The sequence below is a fragment of the Nomascus leucogenys genome, chromosome 8, assembly GCF_006542625.1.
Source record: "Nomascus leucogenys isolate Asia chromosome 8, Asia_NLE_v1, whole genome shotgun sequence".
In the NCBI taxonomy this organism is placed as follows: domain Eukaryota; kingdom Metazoa; phylum Chordata; class Mammalia; order Primates; family Hylobatidae; genus Nomascus; species Nomascus leucogenys.
Window position 1 is genome coordinate 49,043,603 of NC_044388.1, and position 25,725 is coordinate 49,069,327.

The 25,725-nt window shown below is 41.2% G+C and overlaps 1 protein-coding gene across 7 annotated transcripts in view; it reads right to left on the reverse strand.

Moving 5' to 3' along the window:
* EXOC2 (exocyst complex component 2) overlaps positions 1-25,725 on the reverse strand; it is a 199,190-nt gene that overhangs the window by 113,225 nt on the left and 60,240 nt on the right. For 6 of the 7 annotated variants that reach the window (XM_030817227.1, XM_030817224.1, XM_030817226.1 and 3 more), the window contains 3 exons: positions 18,280-18,393; positions 16,633-16,757; positions 7,802-7,882 (listed from right to left, as the gene is read on the reverse strand). In XM_030817227.1, coding sequence (XP_030673087.1) covers positions 7,802-7,882; positions 16,633-16,757; positions 18,280-18,393 — 320 coding nt within the window. Of the gene's footprint in view, positions 1-7,801; positions 7,883-14,002; positions 14,327-16,632; positions 16,758-18,279; positions 18,394-25,725 lie in introns of those variants that run through there. The other variant, XM_030817229.1, reaches the window with a different exon arrangement.

Here is a 25,725-nt window from a genome sequence, read left to right on the forward strand (position 1 = left end):
CCGTGTGTGAATCCACACGCATTCTCACACCAAGAACATCCAATTTTAAGGCAGCTGGTAAAGGTTTGAACATCAGTGTCCAACCACAGAACAAGTCTAACTGGAGTGGATGGCCATGACTTTGGCCTCATAGGCTGTAGAACAAACCCTGATCTACATTTGCCAGCCTTGGGCAAACCAAGGTCTGGAACTCAGCCCTTTCTCCTCACCCAAAGATGGTCTCCAACACCAGTGAATTTGGATAATGCCTCTCACTGTCTGGGTCACACAGGAACTGCAAGAACTAACAGAATGCTGTTGTAAAAACAGCATGGCTGCCACCAGTGTAGTCGGGTCTGTGGAGCAGTAAAATTTTCCGATAGTGCAAGATGGGAAGGAAAGTCCAGGTAGCATTACACACCAATCAGTGGAACTCATACCTGTCCCGTGATCTTGCATCCTTCACAATGGAACAAACATTTTTATATGTGCCAGGAACTCCTGTCGTCTAGAAAACCTAGTCCTGTAATTCTGATGGTGTCTTATAATTTCAAGCATGTTTATTTAAAGTAAATATTGTGCTTTCTCTTATTTCAAAGTGACCATTTGGTCCTTTCCTTGGTACTGACACTTGAGACAGACCACGGAAGTGATTTCTAATCTGCTCTCCGCTTGCTGGGAGTTGGAGAGGTTGGAGGCAGGATAAAAGGAACGCCCCCTCACCTGCTGCCCCACCCACCACAGCACAATTTATCCCAGGAATAAGCAAGTTGAATGAGATTAGGAAGTGAAGCATTACGGCGCCTGGAAAATTAGGCTAACCCCAAAATGTACAAATTCACAAAGAGACCTAACTACCTCAATTTCAACAGGCTAGAAAATGACGAGATAGGCTGCCGGCTATACCATAACGATGCTACACGGACAGGATCATTAACAGTACTGAAAGCCTGTTCACAGCACCATGCTTGACACTCTGTGTGCAGCACACAGAACTGGAACCTGGGGAATGAGGAAAGAGCTGACGTCAGCACATATCCCTCTCAAGAGCAACTGTCAGCATCTCTTCACCTCCAAGCTGAGTTGGCAGCTTGAACCCAACCCCAATGGGAGTATTTACACCTTGGAAATTGGGAAATGCTAATATTAGGTTTATTTTTTCTATCTTCCTCTTCTTTTTTTTTTTTTTTGAATGCCTGTTGTGAAATATTTGCCAGCCAGCCACTGAGCAAACATCAGTTTCTTTTCCACATCCTGACCCTTCTGGATATTCCCTAGTGTTCCAAATCCTTAGCTTTCTTCTTTCATTTTGCACATAGTACTTGGGTTAAATCATTCAATCCTGTTTGTTCAACTACCATCTTTATGCTGGTGACTCCCAAATCTGTGTTTCAAAATGTGTCTGCGAGTGTAAGACCAATCCTTAAAAATATTTTCACTAGACATACAATAATGATAGCTAATAATGCCAGGAATGTTTTCACTGGACACACAATAATGATAGCTAACAATGACAGGAAGCACTGATGCTATGCCAGGTGTGATTCTACCACCCTCATGGGTATTAGTTCACCTGCACATGGTTACGTCGCTGTAAGATAGGCACTGTTTTTACCCCCATTTTATGTTGGAGGCAACTGAGACACAGAGGTTATTCAACTTGCCCAGTGTGACACAGTGGGGACATAGGGAGAGCTAGCAAAACCCATCAGCATGACCCTCAGGAATCTCAAATTCAACATGTTGCAAGTTGAACTGAATGTTCTCATCTCTACGCCTCTCCTTATGCACCAAACATGCTCCTCCATCCATCTGAGGCCAGACATCCATAAGTCACCAATGATTACTTCCTTTTCCCTATGTAACATATCAAACCTTCCTTGTCCCTTCACCTTTCTCACTTGCCACTCACTCTACCTTCACTAGCAGCCATGTCACCCTTACATTACTTTATTCCATTACTACACACATTACTGCTGACATGGCTTAACATGCCTACCGTCCATTTCTGGCTGCTCTCCTCTTGCCTCTGGTGTACGTCCCTTCTCGTCCATTCTCTAAACAGATGGCAGATTGCTCTTTAAAAATCTCCTATCGTTCCATTAAACTCCTGCGATGGCTCACTATTTGACTTCAGAATAAAGACAGATGCCACACTACTGCACAGCAAGTTCATCAGGGGCAGACCTCATCTACCCTGCAGCCACACCTCTCCAATCTGCACACAGCCACACTGGACCCTGCTTCCTGGGCTGCGGCCTATCTCCTCTCTGAACTCACGCGCTGGCCCTGCGGGGACACACCTGCCTCCCTCCACTCAGCTGCCCACCGCCAGCCTCTGCTTGTCTGGCTACTTCCTGCTCCTCTCTTAAGGCTCCTGTAGCCTCCCCTGGTATTCTCTGCACTCAACTTTTTGGCTTGCTTCCCGTTTTGTGGGCTCTGGCCACACCTGAAGACCCCCACCAGAGCAGTATTATCACACCATCATTTGATCACCTGGACATGTGTCTGTATTTTCCATTCAGTTATAATGTCTAGAAGTACAAGTTTATTTTTATATCCCTAGGATAAAACAAACATGTGCTCAATAAATGCTTACAGAGGAAGGACTAAAAATTGCTGTCTGAATCAATGACCAGTATCCTTACTACTCAGAGAGGTGGTGCAACACCCCATGGGCAGGCCTGGCTTTGCATAGCATGCAGGACTGTGACAGGGGCTGTGCAAGCTAAAACCCAGCAAGACCATCTAATAATCAATGGGAAAATTACATTTGTTCTGTGATATCCAAAAATGTTTGTTGAAACACTAAAAACACACTTATTGTTGGTTATGAATGAATAACAAAATTTTTTAAAGTACAACTAATATTTAATATACAATTTAAAACAACAGAGATTCAACTTCCTCCTTGTTTAGTCTTGGGAGGGTGTATGTGTCTGGGAATTCATCCATTTCTTCTAGATTTTCTAGTTCATTTGCGTAGAGGTGTTTATAGTATTCTCTGATGATGGTTTGTATTTCTGTGGGATCGGTTGTGATATCCCCTTTATCATTTTTTATTGCATCTATTTGATTCTTCTCTCTTCTTTATTAGTCTTGCTAGCGGTTTATCAATTTTGTTGATCTTTTCAAAAAACAAGCTCCTGGATTCACTGATTTTTTGAAGTGTTTTTTTTTTTGTGTCTCTATCTCCTTCAGTTCTGCTCTTAGTTATTTCTTGCCTTCTGCTACCTTCTGAATGTGTTTGCTGTTGCTTCTCTAGTTCTTTTAACTGTGATGTTAGGGTGTCAATTTTAGATCTTTCCTGCTTTCTCTTGTGGGCATTTAGTGCTATAAATTTCCCTCTACACATTGCTTTAAATGTGTCCCAGAGATTCTGGTATGTTGTGTCTTTGTTCTTGTTGGTTTCAAATAACATCTTTTTTTCTGCCTTCATTTTGTTATGTAACCAGTAGTCATTCAGGAGCAGGCTGTTCAGTTTTCATGTAGTTGAGCGGTTTTGAGTGAGTTTCCATCAATGACAGACTGGATTAAGAAAATGTGGCACATATACACCAGGGAATACTATGCAGCCATAAAAAAGGATGAGTTCATGTCCTTCGTAGGGACATGGATGAAGCTGGAAACCATCATTCTCAGCAAACTATTGCAAGGACAAAAAACCAAACACCGTATGTTCTCACTCACAGGTGGGAATTGAAGAATGAAGACACTTGGATGCAGGAAGGGGAACATCACACATCGGGGCCTGTCATGGGGTGGGGGGACGGGGGAGAGATAGCATTAGGAGATATACCTAATGTAAATGTCGAGTTAATGGGTGCAGCACACCAACATGGCACATGTCTACATATGTAACAAACCTGCATGTTGTGCACGTGTACCCTAGAACTTAAAGTATAATAAAAAAAAAGAATCTCCACACCACAAAAAAAATAAAACATCAGAAACATTTAAAATTAAAGTGTTATATTTCTTTAGAGAAAAATTTATCAAGAGTGTTTGCCTTCTATTTTGTTGTAAAATTTACAGTATGAATCAAGCCTCTTTTCTGTGCTCTGACAGAGTATCCTGCTCCTTTCTAAGTGTGAATCAACTTCTGATATTTTTTCCTTTGCACTGTCCACGTCACGAAACATCTCTGAGGTCCTCTGAGCATTGCTTCCTTTGGGACATCTCATGCTTTTCTTCACATTTTCTCACCTTTGTTGGTAAGTTCCCCTCCACCGAGTTACTCCTGAGTCTCAAACAGCAGCAGGACCAACATCCCCACAGCCAGCTATTCCTTCCGTCACTCTCCATTTGTTGGGCTTGCGTTTCACTTCCAGTGTTAAGAGCTTTCTGGTTTTTGACGCACTTTCATCTTTATCAACCAATCCCTTCCCGATCATCCATTTTTGTACAATGTCAGGAGGGTTTGTCACTGGGAGATAAGGAGGCAGCACAACTGCACACTTTGCTGTCTGCTGAGAACTGGTAACAGACGTACAGTGGCTATCGCTGGTGGCCTTTTTTTTTTTTTTTTTTTTTTTTTGAGAAGGAGTCTCGCTCTTTCATCCAGGCTGGAGTGCAGTGGGGCGATCTCGGCTCACTGCAGGCCCCGCCCCCCAGGGTTCACACCATTCTCCTGCCTCAGCCTCCCGCATAGTTGGGACTACAGGCGCCCGCCACCTCGCCCGGCTAATTTTTTTGTATTTTTAGTAGAGACGGGGTTTCACACTGTTAGCCAGGATGGTCTCGATCTCCTGACCTCGTGATCCGCCCGCCTCGGCCTCCCAAAGTGCTGGGATTACAGGCGTGAGCCACCGCGCCCAGCCACACTGGTGGCCTTGAAGGAGGCAGTATGGCTGATCATCTAGAGCACCTGTCATTTACACAGCGACCTGTGAATTAAAGAGCTGGAGGGGAACTGTTCTTTATGCAGCTATGGTGACTGCCCTGTGGGAACTGCAGTTCTGCATGGTGTTGCTGGGGGATGGCTGTTATGAACTGAACCGTGATGACTGAAACCTGTGCCTATCAAAACCACATACACAGCACGGCCTGCAGTTCAGAGCACAAGACTGGAGCCAGATTTCTGGATATAAACTGCAGCTCTGCTACTTACTATTTATATAACCTTACGTGGCTCAATTAATCTTCTGGGCTTTAGTTTTTTCATCGATACAGTGAAGATAATAGCACAAACCTCAAAGGGTTGTTGTGAGGACTAAATATACCTAGACAGTTTCGAGCAACACCTGCCCTGCAGTAGGCTCCACAAGTGTGAGCCAGGACTGCCACAGCTACTACTACAAATACTTACACAGCATGTCTACACCTGCACTGTCTAACACAGTAACTACCAGCCACACGGGACTATTTCAATTTAAAGCTGAACTAATTAAAATTAAATAAAAATTTAAAATTCAGTTCCTCAGTTGTACTAGTCACACTGTTCTATATACTTGAGACAGGTAAGAACACAGAGTTGAATATGTAAATTTGATGTAAATAAACTAATAGTCATCGCTGGCTTGAAATCAAGAAAAAGTTATTAAGTTCAAACACAAACATGAGAAACACACATCATGAAAACAAAAAACAATTTTTTTTTAACAATTTCAAAAGAAAGTGTCAAAACTGATAAACTCTGAATAAATGATCTAAGTTTCTTGCAGCCAACAGTATCCTTTAGAAACTCAGCTTAAAAGTCAGAAAGATTGCCCAATTAAAAAAAATCTTTTAAAAAAACTAAAGAAATATCCATATACATTAGTATATAATTATACATAAGGTAAAAAGCATTAGTAATAATCTAAGTGAACTAAATTACGCTCATACTCATTTATTCTTTCCTTCCTTTCTACAATAAAATAAATTCAATTTTCAACAGAACTGACTGAATTTTTGTGACTTTAGTTCTGCGTTTTCACCAGTTCTGCAGTACTGAAGTCCCAGATAACTACGAATCCGCCTGGGCAGGACTCTCTTGGGGCCAGAGCTGCATCCCCTCCGGCTTTGTTCCCAGGCTGGCTTAGCATGGGACTTGACACAACCAGAGTTAAATAAACGTTTGTCAAGTTGACCTGAATTAGGAAAAACATATCCTAAGACAGCAAATATCAACATCATGTTGTTAAAAAATGTTTCTGGAAAAGGGGGAATTGTTATAAAGAAATATATTTTAGGGAAATTTTAATAGCAAAAAGTCCTGATGAATGGTCTCATAAAGAAGTGACCATTTATATTAAGTTGAACTTTATCCAAAAAGAGCAAACTTCAATAGAAAGTTAATACGACACTTTTCTGGAAAAAAAATTTATGGTTATAAAGGAATATATGGAAAAAGGCAATTTTTAATATCCCAAGTCCCAAGGGACGATTTCTCAAACTACTCCTTTAAAGAAAAAAAAAAAAAAATCACATTACCACATTATGCTAAGCCTAACACATGAAACAGACCCTAGAATTTCCCAAACTGGACAAGGATCTCCTTCTCTGAGACCATGATATACTATGTCAACTGTTCCCATAAGCCATCTTTCTAAAATTACTGAAGTAAACGTGTTTTTTATACAGATACCATAGTTTGATAACTTCCCAGGGCAAATAACACCCTTGAGTAGAAAATATCCTTCCAAGATCTTAAACTCTCTGACTATGCTAATAGAGAAACAGCTTCAGTAAGTGTTTGAGTTGAATTCAGAATATCTTCATTTTAACAAAATTGGTGACTTGGTTCTCAAAGACAAAAACAAGGGAAAATCTCAAGGCAATTAAGTAATAATAATCAGACGAAAAAAAATTAAGTGCTGTTAAATTCCTAAATTTAGAATGAAATCCAAGTACTCAAATGCTACTACCAAGAGAACACTTCTTTCTAGAAAATGCTTTCTTTTAGGGATCACTCAGGTTTGTGAAAAGATATTCACATACAGGCTCAGAACGTTCCACCCATGGGACGAACTTAAGCTGTAAGTGCAAAACTAGCTTCACATCACAGCCTTACACTCATAGAATCTTTAAAGATCTGGTGTGAGGTTTCTTCATTTTTCCAATTATTCTTAACTCTACTTCATGATGAAATCGTATGTTATATTTAAAAATAAGGAGATCCCCATGGGCATTCCTATCAAATGTAAACTATAGGTGGGAAAAGATTTATTTTTAAGCCACTAATATCATAGTAAGGATTAATTCATCTGATCACTTTCTTCTAAATCAACAGGATAAGTGGCTGGGACCTAGGACGTCAGAAAAAGGACAGAAAAGGGAGGTGGACAGAACTCAAAACTTTGCACATAGCCATTTTCCCCGGGCCTATAATTTTTACAAAATATCTCAGATTTAGACACCTTCTTAAATAGCCAGCTGCCTTAAATTCTTTTTTGGAAAAAGGCAAGTTATACACAAATAAATGACCCCTAAGAATCTGTTACTCTTGTGGCTGAGGTTATTTGCATTAACGCTGGGAGACACCTGATGACGGCTCCTCCAGGTTGCTGGTCAGTGACAATCCTGGCTACTGCTTCAGTGCTTTCCTAGCTTTGAAGATGCTGTTTATATGCTGGTTGGTTTTATGGTAGGAAACTTTATTTCTTAAGAAGTATACTGGATTGTTTTCAAATTATGATTTCTCATAAATAAAACGCAAGCAGAAACAGAACATTCATTTTCAATGTTTCTATTCTCCTTCGTGCTCATTAAATCATTACTATTTAGAAATAAATACTAAAATGCAACTTACTGCCTTGTCCCGCGATATCAGGTCCAAGAACTAATTTTAAAGCATGTTGTAAAGTCCATAAATAGTTCTGGGTAGTAGGACAAAACTTACTGTTCAGAACATTCTCCAGTTTCTGCGTCATGGATCCTTCTACTTTTTCCGTTCCATCTGCTTCTAGTTTTTGATGGATGGCTAGAAAAAAAAAATCTAGTTAAAATGTAGGCCATTTTAATGGGTGGAGATACATTAAATCAAAATGATATTTTTAAACAGCTTTTTAAAATGGTCATATTATTTTCACTGCTGAAAAGGAGCAAAAACATGCTACCCTGTACAAGGTACCCAGCAGACACCAGTCTAAGTTATTCACAGTTTAACACTATTAAAATAGTACCTAACACACATAATCATCTGTTTTCAAGAACAAGTGGTAAAAACAGTTGAATTGAAAAAGAAAAGGGAGACCTGAAGCATCCTGGGTCTCATTACACAGGTTGAGTGTCTCCAATCCGAAAATCCAAAATGCTCCAAAATCAGAAACTTGAAGCACTCACATGACATTCAAAGGAAACGTTCATTGCAGCACTTCGCATTTCAGATGTTCAGATTTGGGATGTTCAACCAGTAACTAGGTAATGCAAATACTTAAAAATCTAAAAAAATCTGAAATCTGAAACACTGCTGGGTCCCAAGCATTTCAGATAATTGGTCAGAAAATTCTGAGTAAATTCGGTACTCAAATGCACTACGAATAGACACTCAATACCTGCTAATATCTACCTCTCTGCTCCTTTTAATTAGTTTCTAATTATGATCTTATTATTTTTCATCTTTTTTTCTTTCTGTAAGCCACCTCAAATTTTCTTTGAAATTCTAAAATAAACAGACTGCTCCTCTATCAAAGAAACACATTCAGAGAAAGAGAGTATATTTGGGGAAGAACCCAGCTACTGTAGTTGAATTGTCTTGGTTGACTCGGAGTGAGGAGAAAGTAATTTCTGTAATGTTTCAAAATTTGAATTGTGTGGTAACAGTGACATAAAATGTTTCTACATACCAGAGCTGAAATTGGGGTTCAACTTACTAAGTGAAACGGAAAGGAACTTCCTTCCCTCTCTGTAAGGAAAGGAGACGGACCATGCCTAAGCATTAGAAAGCTGAACTGAAAAAACTTCCATGCTGTATGTGTGTGGATCTGCTCTCCCTCTCGGTTTAAATGCTGCTGTGATGTTCTGACAGTCCTGGCTGAGAAGGACACCTGGCACCCACTGCAGCTGCACCGAGCGGGCACCCACTGCGGCTGCACCGAGCCGGCACCCACTGCGGCTGCACCGAGCCGGCACCCACTGCGGCTGCACCGAGCGGGCACCCACTGCGGCTGCACCGAGCGGGCACCCACTGCGGCTTCACAGAGCCGAGCGGGCACCCACTGCGGCTTCACAGAGCCGAGCGGGCACCCACTGCAGCTGCACCGAGCGGGCACCCACTGCAGCTTCACAGAGCGGGCACCCACTGTGGCTGCACCGAGCGGGCACCCACTATGGCTGCACCGAGCGGGCACCCACTGCGGCTTCACAGAGCCGAGCGGGCACCCACTGCAGCTGCACCGAGCGGGCACCCACTGCAGCTGCACTCAGCGGGCACCCACTGCAGCTTCACAGAGCGGGCACCCACTGCAGCTGCACCGAGCGGGCACCCACTGCAGCTTCACAGAGCGGGCACCCACTGCAGCTGCACTGAGCGGGCACCCACTGCAGCTTCACCAAGCAGGCACTGCGCTGAGATGTCACACCCCACAGTAGCCCTGCTCCACAGGTTGCTTTCTAAGTCAAAATTAGCATTAAAAGAAATCATGTAGCCACATTTTCTGATGCTGACAAAACCCATCACTGATGAGCAGGTCAAGATGAGGTGACCCTGGTCCCCCGGCTCAGTTTACAGCCCTTTTTGCTGACAGACTAACTTCCTCCACCCATCTCCACCACAGCTGAGCCACTGTCAAGCTGTCAGCCAAGCATGAGGACTGAGAGACACCGGGATCTGATAAGGGCAATCCTATTTTCCAGAAAATTAAACCAAATAACCCAAATGTCTGGTTCACTTGACCTTTTATTTTCTCTGAAAACATTTTTAAGTAGAATAACTCAATAAGCAACTTGGTACATGATCATAGGTTTGTTATTGTTTCTAATCTATTAAAACTTAAATATGTGAAGCAGTTGAACATTAGAAGTTTGTATTTGAGAAACAAAAGAAAGTATGTATAACAGTACTTCTCAAAGAAAAATCAAGGTTATAGAAAGACTGCCTGTTAGTTCACTACAATTATTTGATCATTTTAACACTCAAATAAAATGTAGATGTCAGATTTGCAATTACAATAAGAAATTCATAACATCCATCCATGCATTTATATAAATGCCATTGTTAAACGAGGCACCAAGGAATAATGTCTGTGTAGGGTAGTATCTAAAGGATCCAGTATTGGGCACAGGAGCATGTACATGCTCTAACCAATCTATGTTAATGCTAGCCTGTGTGAGACGGGAATATTCAAGCCAGATCACAGATGGGCACAATACTTTAGGCTTTGGGGGCCACATACGGCCTCTATCACATATTCTTCTTTTTTTGTTTTTAGCATGGGAAAACACAGCCGTGCTTAGCTCCCGGCCTGTACAAAGGCTGTGGCCTAATTTGGCTCACATGCTGACCTCTGAGTAGGATTATATGTACTAAAGTAGGAGAAAAGGAAGGGTTAGTGTGAGATGCATTAATATTCTAAATTGATAAAGAGACCTTCAAACATTTAGTTTCTATTTCTTATTTTACCAAACTTTTATTAGAGTAGACAAATCATATATAAATTATATTTAAACTGGTTAAGTAATCTGTGGTTCCTTTTCTTCCCAAATTATCCTAAAGAAAATCAACAAATAATAAAATAATTGCAACTATTACACAGAAGACTAACAGGAATGATTCTCACTTAGATAACTGAGTCCTAGAAAATGACACCTACCTGAATTATCTTCATACATCAATAGACAGTAACAATAGAATGTGTCAAAAAATCAATTACGGCTCAAGCCACGCAGTTAAGCAGCAGCAATAAAAGGAACAGGGGAAGGAAGACGAATAAGACAAAGAGTGCAGGGAGCAACAAGTATAATTTACTCTGTTTCGGCTTTTTACTCTAGTGTATCATAACGAATATTCATTCATACAGTTTTGACCCACAGTTGTTCTTGAAAGGAGCAAGTGACAGTGCTGGACTTGCTGCTAAAAACAAGAGATTATACAGGTCACTAACTGCACAAGCTCAAGGGGCATTCAGAGAAATCGCTACCAAAACAAAGGAGGCGCCCAGAGGCACCGGGGGACTCAGGAAGGCTTTTCACACTACAGACAGCTCCACGAACCTCACCACCACCCAGGAGCACCAGCGCGAGCAGTATCTGCTAACAACCACAGGTCATGCCCACTTCAACGGAACAGAAGGGAATGACAGAGGGAAGGCCATGGCAAATGAAGTCTGGTGCTACAAACATTTTTGCAGAATACAGAAAAAAACTGTACTAAACATGGCAAGGTTGCTACTGGCAGGTGCTATGCCAGACACACTTCTTGTCAAGTTCTAATTAAAATACCTGTGGGGACACACAGGAAGAAACAAAACTGACAATGGCATAAAAATTTAAGGATGAACAAAAGCTACTAATGGCATACCGGGTTGTGAGGGACTGAAAAAAACCAGACTCGGACTAGGTATGAAATAGTCCACTGGATGGAACTGAAGAATGCAGATGATGTAAAAAAAAAAAAAAAAAAAAAAAAGAAAAACAACAAAAAAAGAGCAGAGAAAGGCTCTGATTTGTACCTGTCCCCTGTGCCCAACTCTGGAACACAAGGATGGCACAGACCAGAAACATCTTTCAATGTTTCTGTAATGATCTTCAGGACTACAGTTCTGTTCCCCCGTTTTTCTTAACCACACAGCTCGTTTCCTTTGATAACCATTTAGAGAACAATTTCCCCACATCCCAGAATGGCAGGAAAACAGAAGGAAACCGGGAGGAGGCATCCACTGCTGGTCAACTCAGAGCAAAGGCTCTCAGAATAGTATTTGGACAGCATCAGGAGATATACCTAATGTTAAATGACGAGTTAATGGGTGCAGCACACCAACATGGCACATGTATACATATGTAACAAACCTGCACGTAGTGCACATGTACCCTAAAACTTCAAGTATAATAAAAAAATAAATAAAATAAAATGATAAAAAATAAAAATCCTGACACATGTAGCAACACAAGACACATGCCAGAAGAAAAATTTCTAAAAGGTTACAAAGAATATTACAAATAATGTATCAAGCAAATGCATATAAAAGGAAGGGTATAAAATGTTAATATTATGTTATTATGCATCAAAGAATTTAATCTTGCCCCCCAAAAGGTCTGGCTTTTGCCCTTAGGTCCTGGGAGGTAATCTCTAAACTCTTGAAATGTTCTGCCTGATAAGAGTGTCTTTGTTTGCCTGTGGACCACGGTCCACACTAGACAATCTAACAATGGAATTTACGGTGGGGACTTAGGGTCACTCAATATCAGCCTGATCTGAGGGAATGAAGATTGAAGTCAGCCTTGACCATGTCCATGTGACGGGGCCCTACTAAAGACTCTGGATCTGGACAACAAGGTGTGGGTAGCTTCCTTGGATGTTACCAGGAAAGTCAGTGATGCCTGCAATTCCACTGGGAGACTCCGGAAGCTCCATGGATGAAAATTTCCTAGACCTGCTCCATAAATCTCTATCCCTGGCTGACTATAACCTGTAATTTCCCTGGAATGAACCATAACTCTGAGTACAACAGCTCTCACTGAGTTCTGTGAGTCCTTCTAGCAAAACACCAAACTGAGGGTAATCTTGGGGACTACTTATAAATATATGCTCATCAAGAGAATCTAAACCATCAAAAGTGACAAAGTAAATACATGCTTTACATATGAAGAAAAGCTGACAGAATCCAAATTAAAGAAGGAGATTTGTCTGTCATGTTTAATATAAATAAGCTATATTTAAATAATATAATTAATCAGGCATTGATACTATATCAAATAGTGAACTCTGAAGAAAACACATCCGTCCGTCCTTTTTAATTTTTGGCATACTTACAAAAACTTAAATATATATTAAGAAACATATTCTCTGTTCACAATACTATAAGAACAGAGACTGAAAACAAAAATTTACTGAAAACTACTAAGGAGGAAAATTAAAATTACACATTTTAAAAACACAAAAAAGATATCTCTGAAGAATCAATGTTAAAAAAATCACACAGAACATACAAATACTAAACAGATAATGAAAGGGCCTATAACATGAATTTTAAATGATTTAAAAATTAGAATGCAATGCTAATAAAACATGAAAATCTTGATAAAATAGAGAATTTCAGGGAAAACAAACCAAAATAAAGCAGAGACAGTAGAGGTTTGAAAAGTATACGTGTGTGTGTGTGTGTGTGTGTGTATGTGTATACACACATATTTATCTATCTGTCTCACCTGTTGGTTCCCAATCCCCCCTTGAAGCTACTGATCCACTGCACTGTCTCTTCAGGAGACCCAGACACTAATGCACTCCTGCCTGGTGTGATGAGATAGGAAGCACAGTACTATCCGTGCCTAAAAGTGTTGAATCTTATCTAATATCCAATGAGATGAGTCCAAGCAATTTAATGGCAAGAAAAATAAGTTAAATGACACCATGAGGAAGTCATCAGTCAAATTCAGAGTGGGGGATATCTTCCAGGACAAATGACCTTGTTTCTTCAACAAATCAACAGCATGAAAAACCAGAAACAGGCTGGGCGTGGAAATTAGCCGGGCGTGGTGGTGTGCACCTGTAATCCCAGCTACTTGGGAGGCTGAGGCAGGAGAATCGCGTGAACCCAGGAGGCAGAGGTTGCAGTACGCTGAGATCGCGCCACTGCACTCCAGCCTGGGCAACAGAGTGAGACTCCATCTCAAAAAAAAAAAAAAAAAAAAAAATAGAAAAACCAGAAACAGGGTAAGAAAGGTGAGGGGATGGTTTTAGTTTAAAACAGGCTTAAAAGATTTAAAAATTAAGTGAAATGCCTGAATTTTATTTGAATCTTGATTTGGATATATCAACTATAAAAAAAAAAGTTGGGGGATAATTTGAGAAATCTGAACTGGGCATGAGATGATATTAAACAATTACTGCTAATTTGGTTAACTATGATAGTATCATCGTGATTACGCACATAAATGTCCTTACCCTTACTTGGAGATTGACACTCAGGTATTTAGGAGGAAATCATGCTGCTTGAGATTTGCTTTAAAATACATCAGCAAAATGCAAACAAACCAACCTCAGAAGCAAGCATAAAAAAGAGTAATAATTGTTAAATCCAGGTGATAGGTATACAGAAGCTGATTATACTTTCATCTCCACTTTTCACGTTTGAAAATTTTCATAATAGAAAAGTAAAAACAGCTTCCCCGAGGAACTTGACATATCGGCTCTGTCAGATTTGAACCATGTAATTCCTAGTCCACGCAGTCCACCGACAGCACACAGAGCAACGCAGAGATCCACACATTATCATGTAACAGTAACACTCAAACCTGACCAAAAAAGCCTTTGACAGAACTATAGATCAATTTCATTTAAGACCACAGTTAGAAAAAGTTATAAAAAGCTATTAGGCTGGAAGCGGTGGCTCTCGCCTGTAATCCAGCACTTTGGGAGGCCAAGGATCACGAGGTCAGGAGATCAAGACCATCCTGTCCAACATGGTGAAACCCCGTCTCTACTAAAATACAAAAAATTAGCCAGGTGTGGTGGTGCACGCCTGTAGTCCCAGCTACTCTGGAGGCTGAGGCAGGGGAATTGCTTGAACCCAGGAGGCAGAGGTTACAGTGAGCCGAGATCGTGCCACTGCACTCAAGCCTGGTGACAGAGCAAGACTCCTCAAAAAAAAAAAGAAAACAAAAGGTGTTAATACTGTAGTAAATTAACATATCACTTAGAGGCGTGCAACAGGTTTTACCTAAAGAATAAAAGGTTTCTAGCACACACTATTCTACATACAATATAAACCCAACTTTGTCATAGGTACTCATATAAGCTAAGAGAAGACAAAAGGAAATACATTAAAATGTTAATGTGATTATATCTACAATAGACGTTCTTGCTAATTATCTGTCTAGTGTTTTCTATAATATGCATTTCCTTTATTTCAAAAAACATAAAAGCTAAATACGTGTGTCTAAAGTTTTCAAATTTACTATTACAATCACTTCCTATATGCCATAAGGTCATTTGTTCATTAGTAGCTGGTCAGCATTATCTTTATTAAACTTTCAGTTGCTAACATATTTCTAGGGTGAATGACTAATAAATGTGACTACATAAATTTAGTGTACCAAATAAAACTTCTTAAGATCTGCTAAGAGTGAAGCCATTTACAGAAGCAAAAAGCATAAAAACAAATATATATGCACATGTAAATATATTTTTTAAAAAGGGTGGAGAGAGAAGTCAAACCTGTCTTGTTGCTAAGATAAATCATTCTAATTACAATCATTTGTGGGAAACATTTGTGCAGCTACTGGGCATATGACTAACCACCTTTACTTGATTTATACTAAACTCTGTTCACACATGCTCAGGTTTTCTTCCTGACATGGTAAGATTAACTATTGGTAATTTAGAGAGAACAGCAATAAGCACAAAGAAAGAATGGCGCACCATCAAGAAACATAGGGCACACATATTGATCAGGAAGAGCACCTACCTTCTCTGTTCCCTCTTAGACACTCACATTTTACCCCTTCAAAAACCTAACTTCTACCTGCAAGGAAGAAGCTGCATCATATACACATTTAATGTGTTGGAGGTCAATTAAGTACATATGGCACAGGAAGAGGGGGGCTTGCTTATTTATTTATTTATTTATTTAGAGACAGAGTCTCGCTCTGTCACCCAGGCTGGGGTGCAGGGGCGCCATCTCGGCTACTGCAACCTCCGCCTCCCACGCTCAAGCAACTCTCCAGCCTCAGCCTCCCAAGGAGCTAGGACTACAGGCACCCACTACGCCTGGGTAATTTTTTGTATTTTTAGTAGAGACGGGGGAGGGGGACTTTTAAAACAATAAAAGAATGTCTATACTTTAGGAATAAAAATAATTTTTAAAATTTACCTTCCTGAATTGAAGAAGATGTGGCCTCAATGTACGGTTAGAGTTATGGATACTTAAGCTACATGGGTACTTAGTTTTAAGTATCTTAGCTATTAAAAAGAATTGAGTTAACTTTATTAATATAGATTACTTTTTACTAAATAGCAATAAACTTTTACTAATTAAAAGCAGTTTTATAAAAAAAAATTCTACCAACATCTTGCATTAAAATGTCTAAAGCTGTGACATCTGTACTCCATACATCGTCCCTCCCACACACAGATGGCACCGTCACAGCTACCTGTGTGCATGTGTGAGGGCCTGTGCTATCAGGGCTGACGAGACCGGTATCCTGTCATCAGCCTTTCCAAAGTGAACACACAATGGGTTGCACTTACAGAATTAGTCACATATGTAAGATATTGGTGGTTGTGCATTGGGATTTAATTTCATATCAGCCCTGGAGTGTGGACATCACAGAGAGTTAAAGTAGTCTCCCATTTCACACATGTAAGATGGGTTAACAAAAGCCTCAGAGATAAATTTTTAAAGTACCAAGTCTTCAAAGAGATGCCAGCCTACTCTGCAACAAATATTTATAGCACATTTTAGATCTCTACTTTGATAAAAACAGACCGAATGTCACACCCTGTAAACACCACGCAGGCAGTGCCGGGTTTCCATGGCGGAAGCTGCCAGCACACGGCTCTGAGGATCGCCTTACCTGAGAGGGCATCCTGTGCTTCAAAGAATGTACTGAGACCGCCTTTCACATAGGCCAGGCTGCCCTCGCTCTTCTTGTTAGCCTGTCTCTTTAGGTTGGTGACTGCCATTTTGAGCTGCTCAAAACTGAAATGAAATAAAGAAACCAAAGTTTGACACTTCTAACATGCAAGAAAGAAAAAAGAATTCCTTCATTGGAAAACACTTAATATGCTAAAACCGATGCTAAGTAGCACACAGATTAATATCATATGAAGCCAGATGAAATAAAAAAGCTTTCAAATTGTTACATAGATCTAAACCTTTTATTTATTACGAATGCCTAAATTACAACAGCTCCAAGACTTTTGGAGCCCTCAATGGTAATTCCAAATACATTAGACCCCTAAGTAGTAAATGTGTAGATGTTTTTATAACCTATATATAATATATACAATTTACCAGATAAAGAGTTTTGAATATCCTGTACTAGATAAGAAGACACAGATCATCCAGTGATAGAGAACATTTCAAAGGTGTAAATGCTTTGTACATTCATTGAAGCATTGTGGAACACTGAGCATAATGTTATACTTATCAATATCCAGGCCTCTGTCCTTAGTAATAAAATTACATAAATCCTGTGGGTCAATTCACAACTTAAATAACTAGGAAGACCACAATATCTTATCTCAATATCTAAAGCAGAGAAAACTAAAGACAGGCCTCTGTATTTCAGAAGTTTTATGCCCATTAGAGCTAAGAAAATCTGGCTATAAAACTTTAAACGTATTATTGATAGACCTACACAAGAAACAGAGCTCAATTCTGACTTATAATAATAGAAATTTTACATCTGTAATGTAAAATCAGAATCATCTTCTACAATGAAAAAACTCATCTTAGACATTTGCTTTAAAAAGCGATCAGGTTAAATTTACCCTATGTATTAAAATGCCAACTTTTCCTCATGTTTTCTAGTAATGCTTTTCACCCTAATAAATGAATGAAACATTTATATTAAGGTATATTTTAACACACTAATTTATCAATAATTTAAGTTTTAGGCAATAAACCATTGATTTATCCAAACATTTTTTTGCTGAATATAATTATTTTAAATCAATCTTGCAAATAAGCTACAAACCTGCTCTTGTACAGAGTAAAATGTAATTAGAAGACAAAAGGGAACCTTCAAATTGGATATATGACCTTGTCTACTTTTTTGCTAATTTTCAGCCAGGTCCTTACATGATGATAAGCCAACTCATCTTCCTTTGCCCTCTGGTCAGAGAAGGCAGTGTGTTCCATGTTTTACACCAGAACTTAAAATTTTTATGTTATTTGAGTAGGGAGAGATCACATTCATACATGTCAGTTTAAGTCCCCAGCTAAGACTCCATAAATTTTTAATAACCTGCACCAATAATGAAATATATTGAACATAAAATGACAGCAGGAAATGAGAGACCTCTAAAGAATCATCCCATTATACAAATAGTGAAACACCCCGAGATGTTCACGGGGCAAACGCAAAGTCAAAGAGCTCGCAGACCTAAAACGACATTAACTGTATGCAGAGCCAGACCTAAAACCCGAGTTACCGTGTAATTCCATCTTTAGCATCTGAGTGAAACCCTTCACAGCTGACAGTCCCATATCCACTAACCTGGTGTTCGAGTGATTCTCTATAAGATACCAGGCAGCTGAAAAATTCTCACTCGTAAAATCAGCACTCATTCCATGGAACAGCATTTCTAAGTCCTTCTGGGAAAATTTACTTCTGAGGGGAAAAAGGGTTTAAAATATATTTCAATGGTTATCATGACAAAAATGGAACAGGTATCACTAAGTATCCAGTATAACACATATGAATACAAACCATTACAATAATACATATTAATCACACATTATCCAGAACATGTTTGTATATATGTACAAAATATATTTCCCACATCATGGCTGATTTTTCTATCAGGTAAACTTTGATTTTTTATAGAAAAGATAGGAAACTAGTTGAAATACAGAAATTACATCAATAAAAGAATATAAGGTTTAAAGAGGATTAAGACATCAGGCTGAGTTGACGGTTTTATTAAACCTATCAAAATATGACATCAATCCCCATTCAATGTACAAAAATCAAAATTTGAATACACTGAAATTCTAAAATATTAAATCACTTTGTTAAAATGATTTTTGTTAAAACCTATATGAAAGTTGTTTTAAGACATACTGTCTAAAAAATCATCAAAGTACTAATAAAACCACATCTAATCACAAAGCACTCACATTTGCGTCCATGTCTAGAATGACTTTAAGAAAAGCTTGTGATAACAACAGGGTATATACATAATCTGCTGCTCCTCATCTTGCCTACTGACTTCTGGATCAATTCATTTATATATTCGTTGGAATACTAATCAAGTATCGACTACAGGTCAGGTTCCATGCTGGGATGCCAGATGTGCCCACCGAGGCTCACAACCTGGCAGCCTTTGGGGGCCCCCACTGCCCCATTTGCAGGATGAAACCCAAGCAGGTCTACGAACTGAATGTGCTTGTCTCTCAGGGCTCATTTCTGCCACTCTAGGCCTGAAACCTGACGCTTCGGCAGCCTCAAAGGGACAACACTGTCCCACATGTTGGTCTCCACCATCTTGGTGTTTACTTTGTTCGTCTGATTTGCCGTCCCCTCTAAGATGTGTCCCCTACCCCAAAACACTGGACAAGCCCAACTCATAAGGTGTAAACCAGACACAGATCATTTGATAGGGTAGTATCTCTTTAACACTTACGCAGTGGGGAAAACACTCCTACCCCAAAAGAATTTTAATGTGGGTAGGTCCAGTGACTTTGGTACTCCCTGGGAGAGTCTTGCTGTCTCCTCATTACAAACACAGCCTCAATTCAGAAATGAGGCAGCTGAGTCCATGATCCACACTCCAACTTCACCCAAAGGTTACATTTTTTTCTTCCCTCTTTCCAGCCAAGGTCAATAGCTAATAGGCTGCTTGCTCGTTTGGGGGAAAAATGGCAGCTCTGTCGTAGAGGTTAAGGGTGGGATGGATAGAGAGACAAGAATGGAATGTCCTTCGGGGCCTGTGCCTGGTACTGCCACAGGGGGCCTGTGCTCTCTGCCTGCCAGGTATTCGAACCGACTTGAGTCTTGTGGGCATTTTCACGGGTTCCCTAAAGGGCTCTGGAGGACGCCTCCAGCCATGACTCATGGATGCATCTGCTTCCTACTGCCACTCCTCAGCCTCCAAGGGTCTCTCAGTCTTGCTGCAGACACTCCCTGCCAGAGCCCCTCCACGTTCAGGTGACCAGTGCCCGTAGGCACAACTTCCAATGGCCTGGAGCCCGCTCTCTCTAGCAAGTTGCTTGCTCACCTGGACATGGAGAACACCCCTAAAATGCAGCCACCTCTACTGTCCATGCAGGCTCTGTGTCTCACAGCTGCAGGGAACACTGTCACCTGGGGGTCCCATTCACCAGGCCTCAGTGAAGACGGTCACATGCTCCGCGTCCTCCCACTTCATGGCCTAGCCCAGCTCTCCCCACAGATACCTCTGCACAAACCCTCCTTGCCTCTCTACACATCCTCTCCCTCTGTGGTCCCTAGAAGAACAGGGAATGTGAGCTGCAAAACCAGATCTCGAGGGGTCCCTCTACCCTGCACAGCGAGACGCCACCCACTCTGAAGTCTAATGCCTACTGCGCGAGCATCTCTGCCAGGACAGGGCATCCCATTCACATTCTGTAACACTGCCCTTCTTCACTATGTTCCTTTTTTGACTGGGTGGGGGATGCCTTGCTTAGAATTATGATAACAGAAAAGAAGACAGATGAGATTTTAGGAGGTGGCACCACTTCCACTTAGACTGAGTTGATCTTGCATCTTTTCTCACTAGCTTCACAAGTTACAAGATTTATAGTCTGAATCCTCCTGATACATGCGTGTGGCATTCATTACTTGCTGGTCGTTTTCACCGGTCAGCAGTCTCTGGGAGGGAGGTGGAGAACTCTGAGTTTTTAGAAGTTTATTTTGGTTTGGATTCTTCATGCTGGTTCTCATACTTTACTTAGTAAGAAAATCCTTTCACCTTTGGAAGTTTTTCTCACTTTATTTATTTGCACCCCATGCCTCCAAGTTAGAGCTTTGGGGGAATATAGTGACTGACTGGAGGCTTAGGCTAAGCTGTGACATGCTGAACCCCGGCTAAGTGACCCAGAAGTGCCTCCTTCTGCAGTCCTGCTCTAACCGGCAGGCAGCATCTGCCTGGAGTACTGTGTGAGGGATCACGGGCTTTGTCTCAACTCGGCTAGAAAGAACGCCATGACCAATCAGTAAGGCGTGTCATCGCGGGCAGAAGTCATGGTGGCTGCAGACCACGTTTTTGTTGACCTTCCTTCTAGACACGGCCATTCAGTGTGGTGTCTCACACTTCACTTGGTCAGAGAGTTAAATGCTCTGAACAGAATCAAAATGCGCTACTGACATCAACTAAATTCCTGCTAACAACAGTCTTTACACATTATTTAAGTACAAGAAATCCTCATCTAGCAGGGATCAAGTCCAAGTAACATAAGGACACAGCTGAGAAAAAAGAAACGAAAGAAGGTTGAGAAGTCAAACAGCTTCTGTGCCCCGCCCCCCCGCCCACGGAGCTGCACTGTGCCCCTCCCCCACGCCCACGGAGCTGCGCTGTGCCCCTCCCCCACGCCACGGAGCTGCGCTGTGCCCCTCCCCCACGCCCACGGGGCTGCACTGTGCCCCTCCCCCACGCCCACGGAGCTGCGCTGTGCCCCTCCCCCACGCCCACGGAGCTGCACTGTGCCCCTCCCCCACGCCCACGGAGCTGCACTGTGCCTCGGTGTTTCTCTGCCCATAATCAAACAGGGAATCAACGGAGGTTGCTAGTGTTAAAGAGGTGACAATGTGAAGAAAGGATCTGTGACACAATGGTAGCAAGTAACCCAAGAAAGTATAAAATGCAGACACAAAACTCAAAAATACAGCAGCTGCATGCCCTGCAGAAACAGTTAAGAACACACAGTCCCCATGGGTCTGGCAGCTAAATCATACTCCACGTGTTTAGCCGAAATAAGAAATGTTTTAAAAAATAGAATGTACACAGCACATACAGAAAAGGGTTCCGTCCTAAACAGTTACAACGCTTAAATTGGTGGTACTGATGGTACTGAACAATGTAAACCAGCAGCTCAGAGCTTTCCATTCTGTACTCCATTTTTAAAATTCCCCTGATACTTAAACTCTGGTAACATCTCACTTACAATGCATTACTAAATTGTTATTTTTACAAGTCTAAACTGCTCTCAGTTATATCATAATATAAAGGCCTGGTGTCTAGTGGAGGCTCCAGGAGAGGACTGTTAAGATTCTAAGAAACTCTCCTACCCCCAGGAGTCCCTCCCTCACCCTCAGAAGGAGCGGGGATGGGACTAGCCAGTCCCTCTCAGTGAGGCCCCTGGCCAGAAAGCAGTGGGTCTGGCGAGGTCCCCACCGGCCCTGCACTCCCAGCTCTTCAGCCATGAACATCCCGTGCACCACAGGCCGCTGGGAGGACACGGGTGGCAGAGCCTGAGACGGCTTCTGCATTGGAGTGAGCAGGGAGGCCCAAGCTCCCACCCACCCGCCAGCACCCCTCCCCACATGCGTCGTTCCTTCAGGCCCCTAAAGTGGGCCAGGTACAATTTGAAAAGCACTACATCTCTTGGTCAAAATATCACCTCCCCTAAGACGGAGCTGATTATTCTGAGCGTTCTTACCGAAGACATGAAAACTCTTTGGCTGATCTTAATTGCAAGCATGTATTGAGACTTACAGCAGAAATCAGCCTTACAAGATCAAGACAGACATTATTTTCAAGATGGTGAAATGCTAACACAGATGTCAAATAATCTTCCCCAAATCACACAATTAAGGCCAGGACTAGCCTTGCCCAGACACACAGCGCCTGTTTGTAGTGGACACTGTTGGCTATGACCTACCAATCACCCTGGACCCTCTCTGCTGGAACACAGCCCACCACCTGCCCCTTAACTGGGGAGAGATCAACCACCACAAGCCAACCGCGCTTGTCATATTCCCCCTGCTCTTGATTGGGTAATCTTGTTTTTGAACAGTGACGTCGGAGGGAAGGTCTGTTGGAGCACATCTGGGAAACGTCTCCATACTTTCAAGAAGGGAGACCAAGAAGAGACAGCATCTTTCTGCCTGAGAACATCATTATGTCCAGTTTCAACCACAATTGCTAAGGAAACAGAACAGCCAGCAAACTCAGGCTCCTCACATCTTGGTGACATGACTGACTCCACCAACCTTTAGAATCTGCCATCAATGAATACTGTATATTATGAAAAAGTAGATTTTATTTCTGTTTAAATCAAATGATTCATTTTCTCTTAATTGCAGGCGAAGGCATCCTGATTCCATATTCTATTGCAAAATATATGCCTAAGTATGCTGATCTTTTATGCAAACACCTCAAAAATGTGAAATAGATGACTTGGAAAAAACAAAAAATGAATACCAAGGCCAGAGTCCATGAAGCTCCATGGGTAACACAGCTGCAAAAGTACAGGTGGCTCATCTCAGTATTCCCAACGGGAGGCAGCAGTAATAAGCAGTGGCTAAGAGCACAGGCTCTGGGTTCAATCTCGACGTTTGCTCAACCCGCCTGTATAATCTCGAGAAGTTATTCCATTATGAACGGATCACAATACCTTCCTCTCAGGAATGTTTTGAAGATCAGAGTAGATAATGCTTATGGAAGCCATAGCAGTTTCTGACACATGATAAATGCTCAAAAATGTTATTTGCTATTATTTTTATTATTTATACTTATTTATATCTTACAGACTAGCTTCCTAAGTATTATTTGATTCTCATGACAATAACTGAGTTAAATATTTCCATATTCCAGATGAGAAAATGGCCTCTGAGAGGTTACATGTAAACAGTCGAGATTTGAACCTGGTACTTCCATTGTCAAACACAGAACCAGAGGGTCTTAGGTAGGAAATACAACCATAACTACAAATCCGTAAAGATGACAATGCAGGAGAGTGTGAAAGGGGAGCTGCTTTCAAATGAAGAGAATTGCTAACGCCCTCAATAACAGTATTCCTATAGGAAAGGAAGAGGTAGTATATCAACACAGCTAATGAAGCACAGAGTAAAAACTCATATGTTTGTTCGGAATAACTGGATTTCGAACTCTAAATTTCCAAGTGAAGTGCTGGCTCAAACACATCAGAAAAAGCAAAATACGCTCTGAGTAATTCAAACCAAGCCTGCATCTTAAATCCACTAGCACAGAGTTAGAGACTGAAAGTGAAGGAGACCCTACTGTGTAAACTCACAAAATGTTTTCATTGAGGAATCGAAACACACAGTTTCAGTCACTGACAATTCCTGCCACCCTGAACAGATATGTTTTCCATTAGATGGCAGTGTAAGGTCAGATTTAAACCTTCTAAAAACCAGCTAGCCCGAAGCCAGAAGACCCAGGCCTGTGGACTGAGGGAGGAGACACAGACAGGCACGTTCTTCACAACTTGGCACTCGCTTTCCAGTATAAGGACTCTCTGCAGCAATGACCCATGCAGTATGCAAATCAATGGGACTCCTTCTGAGACTGCCCCAGACACCCCACGCGCAGTGAGGCCTGGCTGCAGTTGTGTTATTCTGCGTTTGCCTCAAAGAGAACACACTTTCTTGATTTGGCGGATGGAAGATGGAGGGGGGAGGCCGACAGTGAAAGCATTGCTAGTTCTTTGTGCGCATGCTACACATCTCTTGTAGCTTTAAATTTTTACCAACATTGTTTACACTCTGTTGTATTACATATTATAAGTTTGTTTCCATTCTTTTTTTTTTTGTCTGACCCAGTTTCTGGACTTGAAGGCACTCTCACTGCCCATTTATTTATTTTTACACAAGTTCTAAAGGTAAAGTCACCTAAGGCCCTTTTCTTCTGCACTCATATTAAGAATTAATTTGCTGTCAGTTTTCTTGTTTTAAAATACATTCTTCAAAATTTGGTGGGAAAATTGAAATTGGTCTTTTCTTTCTGTTTGAAAGCCAGGCCGATTAGAAGAAAATCAGGTTTGCATTGCCCATAAAACCCATAGACATAAAACAGATACTCGTGGTGCAACAACTGACTATTCTAGACAGCCATTCCCAGGTAATAATTCACAACAACAGTTGAGATCATATAAAAACAGTACAAAGCTCCTGTTTTCTGCCCCCGCTCCCATATATAGACTGTCTCCTACACATTACCCATAAATACCCTCTCGTTAGGCAATTCAGTATTGATTTCAAGAAACAAAGGCTAGCAAAGGTTTTTACTTAACATGAACCTGTTTTTACCTTCCTTTCTGGTTTGAATAGTTTGTCATCATTACAACTGAAGTCATGCAAAGACCACATATATTTGTGACAATTGCCATCGTAAATCAGAAATATAGACCTTTTACAAGCAAATCCTAGTCTCAATTCAAAGTGTAGTTATTTTTTCTGAGCAATTAGTAAAATTTTTATAAGTATCATGACACCCTGTGTGCAAAAACATCAGTTAAAAATTTAGGAATATGAAGGGTCTTAACAGTCAAAGACAGCCAATAAATGCCAAGTTGTTAAACTTGTAGGCTGAAAGAAAAAAGTATGCATGCTGGGTCCACCGGTAAAATATTTATTAAACTCTGACTCACCCCAAAGAGCCACAAGGCAACCGTACTGTGTTACTCTCACTGGCTTTGCCATCTTCAGCTGAACCGGACACCACACGGCAGGGCCCCTCAGGTTCCCAGTTTGCACACTAGACCATCAGCTGTCGAGAATTTATCACCACAAACTGACTTATCTCCTGAAGGCCGCCTCCGCACTGCAATCTGGTAACTCACTAGAACCACAGGGGAGCATCTGATGACCAGCACTCACAATTCTTCAAACCTTTTTTTTTTTTTTTTTGAGACAGACTCTCACTCTGTCACCCAGGTTGAAGTGCAGTGACCTGATATTGGCTCACTGCAACTTCCACCTCCTGAGTTCAAGCGATTCTCGTGCCTCAGCCTCCCAAGT